The 12,226-nt window shown below is 45.0% G+C and overlaps 3 protein-coding genes across 3 annotated transcripts; all 3 read left to right on the top strand.

Moving 5' to 3' along the window:
• Window positions 1-2,095: 2,095 nt before the first annotated feature.
• LACBIDRAFT_253815 (uncharacterized protein) lies at window positions 2,096-3,413 on the top strand (the record flags this gene model as incomplete). Its single annotated transcript, XM_001886686.1, has 4 exons — window positions 2,096-2,249; window positions 2,289-2,314; window positions 2,376-3,155; window positions 3,177-3,413. 4 exons carry the CDS (start codon window positions 2,096-2,098, stop codon window positions 3,411-3,413), a joined length of 1,197 nt encoding a protein of 398 aa, XP_001886721.1.
• Window positions 3,414-5,026: 1,613 nt separating this feature from the next.
• On the top strand, window positions 5,027-5,364 carry LACBIDRAFT_308214 (uncharacterized protein; the record flags this gene model as incomplete). Its single annotated transcript, XM_001886685.1, has 2 exons — window positions 5,027-5,032; window positions 5,083-5,364. 2 exons carry the CDS (start codon window positions 5,027-5,029, stop codon window positions 5,362-5,364), a joined length of 288 nt encoding a protein of 95 aa, XP_001886720.1.
• A 915-nt stretch (window positions 5,365-6,279) lies between these two features.
• LACBIDRAFT_332181 (uncharacterized protein) lies at window positions 6,280-10,824 on the top strand (the record flags this gene model as incomplete). Its single annotated transcript, XM_001886684.1, has 10 exons — window positions 6,280-6,543; window positions 6,601-6,879; window positions 7,015-7,132; window positions 7,176-7,759; window positions 7,808-8,313; window positions 9,135-9,535; window positions 9,608-9,686; window positions 9,738-9,948; window positions 10,000-10,647; window positions 10,696-10,824. 10 exons carry the CDS (start codon window positions 6,280-6,282, stop codon window positions 10,822-10,824), a joined length of 3,219 nt encoding a protein of 1,072 aa, XP_001886719.1.
• Between the last annotated feature and the right edge of the window lie 1,402 nt (window positions 10,825-12,226).

Below are 12,226 nucleotides of genomic sequence, written 5' to 3'. Positions count from 1 at the left end.
ATGTGACGAGAATCTTCCTTCGCGACCTGCAATGTGTGTCACCATCTGTCATGTTTAACCGTCATCTCACCGCAATTGACACCCCATGTGAAGTCAGTAAAAAGCCATATCCAGAATTTGTAGGTTGCTTTCTCACCAGCGCAAATCGCATCGTGTATTTGGATTATGTTGTATTGATGATTTACGAAGCCGGTAAGCATCAATTTCTACATTGGTGTACGGCATCCGCAACTAATTGTCTCCCAGTAATACTGGTCTTGATGATGATTCCTGGAATTGCTTCCTGTAAGACCCATACATTATCTAATTTCCGCTTGCCCATAAGCTGCCCTTTCAGATCGGCGAGGAGGGAATGTTGATCTGCATCATGTCATATATCGCGACGGTAAGATATTGAATTTCACTGGAAGAGATGTAGCTAAATTGCCTTCAAACATAGGGATAATAATGTATATCTACCTTTTTGGTAAGCGATGGTCGGCACAACCCATTCGCTGTGGGCTAAAGGAGCAAAAGCTCTTTCAATAGTCAACGTCGTAGTCCTGTGCGCGCTCTCTGTAAGCCTATACATTGCGTCTTCGTCTGAGAACCAAACTCACCACCAAATTTCTGCAGACGAACTATTTCGCAGTTATTTCTAAGTACGTTTATGTTCTGCCTCTACGTGCGAAATGACTGATGAAGTCAAGTGTGGAACGCGTACTCCATTCGCTGTTGACGAGTAGGGTCGTGCTTCATATTCGAGAATGCATGAAAAGGCAACGACCATCGTATACCGATGGTCTTACAGACCTTCATGTTAATTTGGACGCTAGCAAACCAGAAAACCGATTCCAAAAACGATGGATAGCATGATACGCTTATATCCGGGAATGAACCACACGCCTCTTCAAGCTTTTGAATGATGCACAACTTTAGTGTAATCCAGCGTAACAGACAATTGCGAGAAATTAAAGCGTGGCGTTGTTACTTTAGAGCGTAGAATACATATTTTTCATCCCAGACGGAAGAACATATATTTGTTCTCCATATCTCTTGCAGCGAGACAGCCTTCATGTAAGTACCTCAAATCCAAACGGCGTCCTTCGATATTCGTTCAAACAAAACGATAATTTGATTCACGATACCTTATCTTAGTTTTTTAGAATGCCAACGCGTGAGTTGTAGTCGGTATGAATTACGTCGTGTGGAGATGTTTAACGCTCGAGTGGGCGCTACGCGTGAGAGTGAGTGCTGCGATGGCCGTGGGGTCAAATTTTGGCGTAGGGTGTTGTTTGATACCAATGCGAGAAAGTTCAGGAGTGCAATACTAGCTTATGGGGTTCGGAAATTATTTTAATGGCGTGCGTTAGTGGTGGAAGAGCATACCATTAGTGAGCGCCTTACTTATCCATAAACTTGCGACGACACCGCGATGCGATGCCATCCGGCCAGTTGTTGAAATGATAATCACCTAAATCTGCTGAAACCACCGCATCTTCAAGTCGTCAATCGCAAACGATGGTCATGCTTGAGAGTGGTTCTTAATAGATGGCATAGTGTTGACTTGATGTTGACAGATGTTTGCAGATGATGACGAGATGCGTCCTGTCACGTGTTGATGCGTTTTTAGATACTTTCTTGACAGCTAAATGCAAAACCCTAGACACCTCCCGAAAATTTCTGGTGTCCGCCTCGCTTTGTGCAAACAGCCGCATTTGGCTCAATAATAACCTCAATTGGAGCGTGGAGCACTCCATTACATGACATATACCTGAGTTGGTGGAGGACTTGCGTCATTCGTGCTCGCTTCCTTCCTCAAATGGTTGTTTGCACAAAGCGAGGCGGAGTCAAGAAATTTCGGCGAGGTGTCTAGGGTTTTGCATTTAGCTGGAAATTGACGCNCACGTTTCAGCAACATCAACATCTCGGTTTTAGATGCACACGGTAAGAACGAATTTACTTACAAGATGGGTTACTTACTTGCCTGGCGATTTCAAAAATCAGATCCAAAATGTCGCGTTGAGAGGACCGGTCAGCCGGATAAGACCCGACAGCGGAATTATGTAAAAGAGAGCCACTCCTTTTCGTCCTCTCTCATTTCTATCTATACTGAATGTCTCCTTACGAAAATGAACTTCACGCTTTCGATGTTGACGAGCGTGCTGGTTTCATGCCTCCCTCTCCTCCCCTGACCCGCCTCCCTCAACTCTGGGAGTTATGGGAAACTATACTAGACGCTGCCATTCATGCGAAATTGCAGCTTGGGGGTAAAGTGGGTCTTGCTGTCGAGGAAGCTGAGGCGTCAGAGGCATGGCGCGTACGTGTTCGTCAGGTGCGTTGTTTTGCCGGCTTGGGTTTCAAATTTCAAGGCGTACACTTACTGAGTTTGACAGCTGCCGGTCATACCCATTTGCGAACTGGATTCGCCCATGCTTCTACGTCGAGCCCATCTTGTGTTAACTTATATTCTTCACTTCTACATCCACACTCTGCCTCTGACGTCTCCCATCTGTATACCCAAACCCATATCTCTTCCTCTTGTCCGCATTTCTCAGAAGCTCGACATCCCACCGTTACTCACCTTCTCCGACACCGTCCTGTACAACTGGGTCATATGTACCAGTGAAGACTTCCCAACACCTCTCAACGTCCGTTCCCAAACACTATTCACAGGACTGAGAGACGAAGAGGAGTTTTACCACTGCTCTGCGCGTATTGAGTTGCGCGGCGTCGAGGCTCTCCAACTTGTACGTGCAACCATGGACGAGACATCCGTGAACGACTCCATTGCAGTGCGCCACGTCACCCAATACCTGTCCACCCTCTCCAGCGTCATTGACGAACTTCGTGCGTTGATGAATGACGTCCGTAATGGTTGTGATCCAGATACGTACTATAACCAAGTACGACCGTGGTTCTGCGGTGAAGACTCGGACGCGAACAAGCGGAAATGGGTGTATGAAGGGCTGGCGGAGGAGGGGCTCCTTGTCCCGGAGGAGCTATCTGGTCCCAGTGCGGGACAGAGCTCGCTCATTCACGCTTTGGACTCCTTTTTAGGTGTGAACCACGGCAATCCATCGTTCATGCAACGCATGCAATCGTACATGCCCAGAAAACATCGGTTGTTCCTTGATCATCTCATGGAGAGCCCTCGCCCGTTGAGGGAGTTTGTGGTTGGGGCGAGGGATGGGTAGTTGGAGGGAGCGTATAATCGGGCGGTGGGGGCTTTGAAGAAGTTTAGGGATGCGCATATGATTATTGCGCATTTGTATATATTGGGTCCGGCGAGGAGAGCGGCGAGTTTAAGGAATTCAAAGGGGTTGCAAGGGGAGGGGAAAGGGAGGGAGCCGGTCAAGGGGACTGGTGGGACGGATTTGGTGACATTTCTGAAGGATACTAGAACGAGGACGATTGAGGCGGTTATACCATAAGGATTTATTGTGGGCAACTAGAAATCTGCGTGGCACGAGCGTGGCGTGCGTGCCACTTGCGTGCTAATTTTCACGCATGTTACGCAACTTGCACGCTTGCCACGCAAGTATCACGCAGATGATGGTGCACGCGTGTACCATCCTGGCAATATTCTGTGCCAATTTAACGAAAAATAGACTGCTGTGTGTAGATTAAAGCACCTATTATATCACTATACTACAATAAGGACAGTCAGAAGATAACTTTCCAACGGAGGTCTGAATTCATCCGTTTCCCACGCCACTCAAGGGCGATTAAACTCTGCCAAAAGTGAGCGCGACGCCTGAAAGCACACTGCACAATGAGTAAATCTGGCGTACATAGAATAAAGATGGAATATAATGAGTTTTTGTTATTTAATTAAAGTGGGCACAGTATCAATTCTGATGATGTCATGTTTCCCACCTTTGGGGAACAAAATCCGGTCCATTCGGGCTCTATATTTACGCAAATGACCTCCACACTCATAGCCCCTTTCTCTGAAAACAATTGAAATGTGTAGAACTAAAGAAAGGCTTCCTACCCATCCCAATTTTTTTGAGAAATAATGGAAGGAACATCCTCTAATAAGTCTAACAAAACAACGAAGTGAAGACAAGATTAGACAAGATTGGCTTTCCGGTCAGCAAGCTTTATAGCTTTATTTTCCTTTGTATACACATTATTTTAGTAGCCCGGTGTTGCATGGCTTTTTTAAACATGTCATAGAAAAATGTGAGACATAATGATGCAATCATGTAAAAACTTCCCCATTTTCTGGCAGAGAAAAACCATCTTGACATCATTAAATTCAATCCTTCTGAATTGCTTTGTCATTCCCATATGGCGTCAATTAAGTTTAAACATCTTAAAGATTGTTACAGTGTCTTTCACTGCGTTTGCACAGCGTGAATCATAATTTCGTGTTTGCTTCTGTTGTACCTGTTACGCTCAGGTTTTTTTGTCACTGAAAATTGAACATCTGCAGGTCAGCAAATTCACGAGGAGAACGGGATTCTTCTTCATGCCAGATGATTATGTATCCAGAGACTTGAGTTGTCATGGGCAAGGGCTAGAGTGAGGTCAGACGCTGGTTCACTCAAGATCCCTAAGAAAAACTCATCCGTTCTGGGCCAATGTGTGACAAAAAAACCCTGAGGACAACAGAAGCAAACAGGAAATTTACGATTCATGTGTGCAAACGGCAGTGAAAGACGCTGTAATGATGGTAATAGCAACTTTCTGTACTGAATCAGTGATGCACGCAGCAGTCACGCATGCTCAGGACCTTGACACGCATCAGCACACATCATCACGTTACTGACCCCTGAAGGTCACGCTCATCCACGCATCTGCACGCTCGTCCACACACCAGCACGTGTCTGCACACACTAGCACACTACTATCACGCTAACACGCACTTGTGAACGCCCATGCACACTACCCATTTAAATTAATAAATACTGGGTCTTTGGACGATGCATCAAGCCACAATTTAGAGTTAGGTTCCGTTCAATGGAAAGTGATCGGGGTCAACAAATATCATCCTGATTCTTCCTTACTTTCTCCTTCATTGAAGGGCAATTTTCTCAAGATGATGGTGAGTCCCCCAACATTAAACCAGATTCAGATTCTAAATATTTCATGTAGGACTTTCTCAGGTATGTTTTTCGGTACTTTGGACCACCAGAACCAGATGAAGCACAATCTAAAAGGGCTGTTTCGACTGTGAAAAAATTTCAGGACCTAATACCTGTGTATAGCATGGATGGTATTTCAAAGTCATGCAATATTAAATATTTTCTAATTAGTTGGACTGTGTTAGGCCGTCTATTGAGGTACATTGAAGGAGGTATTGGAGAGGAAAAGGTCGCATCACCCAACAAGGCAGCCTGTGCATCACCACTCATTGAAATCATGGATTTGGACTGATTTTCAAAATTACATCCAGAAGCTATTGCTATCTCCCAGAATAAAGGTGCCTCGCAGTCTGGGAATTCTGTATCAAAAGACAATGTCTTTTACAAGCATACCTCAGATGGGAATTATGTACCAGTCACTTCCACACCTTTAAAATCCTCGCCTCTCCCCACTCTACACAAAAGTGATCCCTCTGATTCGGTTTATATTGACACCGGGGAATGGGTCGGTTGGCCCAATGGAAACGTCAAGCACAACTTTACACCTGCAGAGATAGAAGAAACAGGAAATCTCCATGTGCATTGGGCCGTTCAAGTTAATGGAGGTGATTGAAAAGGAAATGAGCACGCTAAAAACTGGGAGGGAGGGAAGAAATCCTCAAGACACTGCCTGGGGGTCATTGAATGTGACAATCCACTTTGCAAAACACTTGTCCGACCCCACACAGTGGCTCAAGGAATTAACAAGCAGTTAACCGAACCATGTCAATGTGGGGCTGAGCTCTCTCACTGCAGGTGCAACATAATTTCTTACCTCTGGTGATGGTCGGATGGTGTTCATTACGAAAATGGTGGCTTTCATACGCACCGTCAACTGACTCATTTACTACACCTCTTTCCCAAAGAACAGCGACAATTCAAAGAATTAGTCAAGGCGTATCCAAAATCAGGACCGCTTCAACTAATTGTTGGAGTTCCAGGACTCAATGGGCCTGGCAAATCCATCGCAGATATCTCAGATGTGTTTTTGAATGCTCACCAGGTCAGCAAAGAGTGTTCAAAACTCAAGAAGGGTCATGTCCAGGGCACTGATGCTCTGTTAGCCTCATTTTCCAAGTTCGCTAACGAGCATCCAAACTTTGTTATCCATTCCACTCTCAGTGAAGAGGTGGTCATATCGGTCCAGACAAATTTCATGTGATCACAAATGGTCAAGAATCAGCATTTGGAGGGTTCAGTCAATGGAATGGTGAATGACACTACTCATGACTTTTGGAAGGAGCAAACTTCCCTCCTTGTTGTTTCTTCGACTTATTGCTCAACACTCTTATGCTGGGTTCCTGGAGTCTTATCCTACTCAAACAGAGCTAGTGCCATCCACTTCAAGAACCACTTCCTTGCAGTTATTATGAGCATCGCTCATGAGGCAGAAGCACGAGGGATTCCCATAACAGATGATCTCTTCGCAGGGGTATGTCATCATTTTTATTCCACCAACTTTTCCCTCGTTGAATTGTTAATTTGTCAGGTCATGGACTTCAGTGAGGCAGAGCGTAGTGGATTCATCCAAGGCTTTGTTGTCTTCTGGATGGCTCGACCTGATAATACACGAAATCGGCAGGAGCTTCAGGTGGCTGCAGAGCATCTCCTGAAAGGATGTAGAGAACATTACTGCGCTGGTGTTATGCGTGTCAGCCGTATCTCTGGCATCATTTCACCTGCAATGGCAGACACATTTATCATGCATGCATTGGGCCTCTTAACGCTTCCAACCTCAGCAGAATTCACCTCACAGGCTTTTCTCCTGGTATGTGATTTCCCTAAGCTTGCTTCCTGGATGGAATGGTGGACATGGCTGGCTGATGTGTTTATGCTCTTCGAGTCTGAGAGAAAAATGCATATTGATCTTTGGGATTCTCTGCCAGCTGACAATAACACAGAGGAAGCGATTCATTGGAAGCTTTACAGTGCCTGCGGCCGTAATCATGAATTTTTAGAAGGGATGTACTCCTTACATGCTGTCGCTGTATATTATGAACGCCTTCATGATGGAGCAACTTGTGAGTTCCTTTTTTATTGTCTCTTGAATGTATTCTAATGCAGATAAATCAATAGAAGGGAAGCCAATCCGCTATGGCAAAGCAGAGCCATGGAAGATTGTCAAGGAGAATATTGGTAGAACAAAACCCACATGCTCCAGAAAACCTGCAGATAAAAAGTGCAAAAAGAATGACGGACACCCACCAGACACGAACAAGGAACTCTTGGGCACAAATGCAAAGCAAAAGCAATTGACATTGAAAAGCTTCACAAAAAAGGAACCAGAGCTGAAGAAACCAAAGCCGATGAAACCAGACCCAAAGATAGCAGAGTCTCCGGCTACCAGTCCTGCTGTTCAAGACCTGCCGAGCTATCCCTGGTTCAAGAATTCTTGCTGGCTCGACTCTTTGTTGCAACTTCTCTATACCACCATGCACTGTTCAGTCAACGAATTCAAGGCTATTTATAATGCACTTCCAGAAAACTCTGCAATACGTCCAGTATTTTCTCATTTGTTGGAGCGGTATGATCTCAATGAGGTTGAAAAGACTACATCAACATTCCTCTGTTGTCAACAGGACTCCCTACATACCCACCTGAAGAAAAAGAAGGTTATCAAGACTGTTAGTGGATTTGAATCACTTTTTGTATGTATCTTTGCCATATTCACCTGAGACTGATTCATTTCTTTTTAGGCCTGGTTTGCAGAGCTGGTCAAACTGGAGGAAGTGCATTCATCCTATCGTCCAGTTTCCACTTTCGAAACACTCTTCATCGAGATTCACTACTGCACGGGATCGTCCAGTATTGGTGGTCCTCATGTTGAGATTTCTCACCACCCTCAACGACGACGAATCCAACAGCTGACACCACACAACTTCAAACAGTTTCAGGGAGATTTTGTGGATTGGGTCTCCCTAGACAAAGAGCAAGTTCCAGCAACTAGTTGCTGGCGTGTCAAGGAGACTGTACCTCTTTGTCTGGGTGCCAGAGAAGATATTTGTTATCTGCTTACTTCTCTCCTGCTTCTTTTCACTATTGAAGTTGGTGATGAGCATCCATCCAAGACCATGCCTCAGGAATGGGATTTTCCTTCGACGCTGCTTCCTCATACCCAATCTGTGGCAAATTCTCATGGACTTGTTTATGATCTCATGGGACTAGCCTTGACCAACGAAGATGGCAATCATTTTATTGCTCGGTATGCCTCGGACAACAAGAAGGTCATCTATACATAGTGTTTGAAAGTTAGGTTAGTTAACCGGAAAATAACCGGAAAATAACCGGACCTAACCGCAACACTAACCTAACCACAGTTAGGGTTAGTTGATTTCGAAAATGGAATAACCGGTTATTTTGCGGTTAACTAACCGTTAAATAACCGGTTATAACCAGCCCTATTATACACCTTCAAAACGCACTTGAGAACGTCGAAAACACTTAAAATTTGACTAAGTTACAGTCAAATCTCTAAAATATCACTCAAATGTGTAGACTTTCAAGGATAATTGCATAAATATGTCAATTCTTCGCCAATTTTAGCATTCTTGGGCTCGTTTTAAAGCTAGAATATGCAGAAATAATATCTATCAAGATACATATGAACATATTTGCCTTGTTATAACCGATTCTTTATTTTTCGGTCCTAACCGGTTAGTAACTGCAAATAACCGACCGTAACCGGTTAGTTGCGGTCCGGTTCGGTTATTTTAGGTTTCGGGACAAAGGCTAACCGGTCTCGGTCTCGGTTAGAGCCCCTGGGCACCCAATAACCGGACTTTCAAACACTATCTATACATATGATGATTTGACGAATAATGGTCACCCAATCAGAGACAAACCTGCCAGCTTTGATACTCATGTGGCCAGAAAGCATGTTGGCCTACCTCAAAATTTTGTGGTCTATCAGGCTTTTTATTTGCTTTGTGGAGGAGCTGTTGCACAGGATTTATGCTTTCAAGTTTGAACAGCTGCCCTCGCGAAGAAATTCAATTTGCGATTCTTGACAAATAACCTTGACAGGCTCTTTTCAACGACCTACCACTCAGACCAATTTGTCAAGCTCGAGAGCAACAAGTGCACCTGGCTTTTGAACCCTTTGAGATCGTGGACCCTTGAGTATGTTTCTCACGATGCACCAGCTGACATTACTGAGGAATCTCTGTCTCCAGAGCCCGAGGAAGGTGTAATCTCCCAACCTGGATCACCGACTACTCCACCTAGCCCTCTGTCTTCTCTCCCAGATTCAGAATTTGAGTTGAACTGCCGATGTGGGATCATCGGTAATGGTAATATTCTTTATCATCACGAGCATGAGGTGGCTATCCAATGCGATCAATGTTGTGATTGGTCTCATATTGCGTGCCAGCGCGATGGAAGAGCCAGTAACCTTGTGCCAGATGCCCCGTTTATCTGTGATTCATGTGATTTGTCGCACCATTTTCCCTTGTCAAGGAAGTCTAAATGAAAGTAAGGATTTGAATTGTCCATATTAGTGTTTGAGTTGACCAAAAAATCTTACAGGGAGCTCGAGGCACGTCTTGCATTGAATAAACCACTCGAGTTACGATTACGGTCAGACCTTGATATTCTCCACTATGAATGGTACTTAAATTTGTTCATTAGAGCGGGGAGAGGCGCGCTAGCGAGACGTGAGCTGTTTTGGTATCCGGTGCGCCTCATTCAGGCAGTGCAACACGGTTGGAGGGTGCATTGGTGGAGGGAAAATCAATATCTTGACAAGGATGAGCCTGCAGCTGGTGGATTTTCTGTTGTGAATACCAAGGACATCGTTGATTCGTTGTGGAACGACCGATTGGCAAGACGAGTAATACGGGTGAGTGACACCATTGGTTTAATCAGATAATGTACTCATCCACATTTTTAGCTCGGAAAATGGAAACATGCCCGGGACGTCAAAACCTCAGAAGACATTCTCGCGGATCCATCTAAAATACCATACAGCGAGGAAATCAACAAAATCCTCTCGCCATTCAAAAAGCTTCTGAAGAAATTACTCACATGCTATGGTCCGGATGACCTGAAGAGTGAAATCATCCCGGCAAGAGATTGGTTAGAAAATGGCAAAAAGCCTCTTCAAACAAGCTTGGTTCTGTATTGCGGAGCTCTTTCTATCATCGAGAGAGCCCAGATTGCAAATTGGTTTCTGTGTCACATCAGCAAAAATGCAGAGACCTGGCTCGGGTGCTTACTGCTAGCTCATGTGTTCACCCTTTACACCGCAGAACATATCAAAAATGAACCAAAGTTCAAGGTACTCACACAGCCAGAAATCATCAACGAGGCTTGGAGGATCCAATTTACAAGTATCCCTTCAGTCTTGTTCGACATTGATGTTGAACGCGAGGCCTTGGAGAATCTGGAGACCAAGATGTTTGAGGTTTCGAGAGCTGTGGGGATCACGAGTTATTGTCAATGGGGCTTGGACACAGGACATCACCAAGATTGGGATCCGTATGCAAGGATGGAAGACTTGAATCACCAGGATTGTCCCGGAGATGGTGATGATCTTCAGGTAAGTGAAACCCACTAAGTTTGAGGTGACTCACATGATGTCAAATAGTTTGGACCCGATTACATTCACCGCGAAGAGATAATACAACTGACGGAAAAGAAATCGCTTCCCAAACCATGCCCCAAGATGATCAAGAAGACCGTGCCCTATGTTCAGCACATGGCTGTAAACAATTAAGTATCCTACAGGAGGGCCACACTAGTGTACATTATGAAACAGTAAGATACTTGACTGTTTTTATTATGCACGCACCTCATACTATGAGGTGCGCATACACGCACCCTATATATTATGCACGCGCGCCCGGGTGCACGCTAGGAGCATGCACGCACATCCTCTGTCAGTGCACGCAGCCCCTCCCTGCACGCTAGACCCTTGCACGCACCTACACGCACGCCACGCTCGTGCCACGCAAATTTTCCTGTGCCCATTTATTGTTGTACTTTGCTATCTATGATTCATAGACTAGATATTTCTTGGGCATCTTGTGGCGTTTTCGCGTCTGACAGTGGGTACATACTGCATACGTTGGTGCGGTCTTCTTTCGTCCGGAACAGGAGAAAAGGCATTTCCGTTGAATATTTCGTTCATCGTGACCTCATTTAGCTGGTCGAATGGTTCGCCAGCTGTAACCTTTATTTTTAGATGCTTCCTCACTATGTGCGCCAAGCTCTGAGCTCAGCAAAGTAAGCTTCGTTCTTGCTATCTAGCGAGTGTCAAGTGATTTATATGAACGGACCTTCCATACCCCTAACACAAACAACCTCACGCTTCCTCGAATTCTATCGCACAAGCGTGGAAATGAAGTTTACGATCTTGTTACGATCACGATATATAAAAGCCCGAAGGTACGTCTTCCAGAGCACCGTCAAAAATGACGCTCCCTACAGGAAAATACCTCATCCGCAATAAATGCTTCGATTCTTTCGTCCAGCGGGCAGCCCACGAAGATCATAGTCTCCTTCCCAAGCCGATTGTTTCTATCGCTTCTGGACAACGGGCGTATCCCGTAAGTCTTGATTCTTGAATGAATTGGCAATCAACCTGAGCATTCTTTGTGATCGTCGTAGTGGGTAATTGAAGAGCAATCTGGGGTTTACACCATCAAAGCTGGCGGTGCTCCTGCGTTCTCGAAAAATCGCCAGGTGTTTGCGTCGTTGTTTGAGGGGGTAGATGAGGGCGTTAGATGGTGTCTTACGAATGCTCCGGATGTTGGAAAAGATGTCTACATGTAAGTAGGTTCCTTCGTCGAGCTGGAGTGAGGTTAAACATAGTTTTTCAGCATTGACAACCCGGTGACGAAGGATGGTTGGGTTTTACCTGAGAATGAAGCAGGAACTCAGGTGAGTTCTGTATTTTGTACTATTGAAAGGCGGTTTGTTGGAAATTATGTAGGTCGCTTGCGGCTTGCTAATCGTTGGTCCGAGTGAACCGCCGTTCTTCCCGCCGAATCAGCTCTGGATTATCACTCCTGGTAGATTGAATATGCGATAATTTGAACGGGATAAGCTTGCTTCCAGGTAAATCTGGCCTATCGTGATTTGAAGTAAGTATTGGCATTCGACTCGCTCGCAAATGA

The sequence above is a fragment of the Laccaria bicolor genome, genomic scaffold, assembly GCF_000143565.1.
Source record: "Laccaria bicolor S238N-H82 LACBIscaffold_39 genomic scaffold, whole genome shotgun sequence".
NCBI classification, from domain to species: Eukaryota; Fungi; Basidiomycota; class Agaricomycetes; order Agaricales; family Hydnangiaceae; genus Laccaria; species Laccaria bicolor.
Note: the sequence above shows the minus strand (reverse complement) of the source record. Positions and strands in the feature narration are given on the sequence as shown.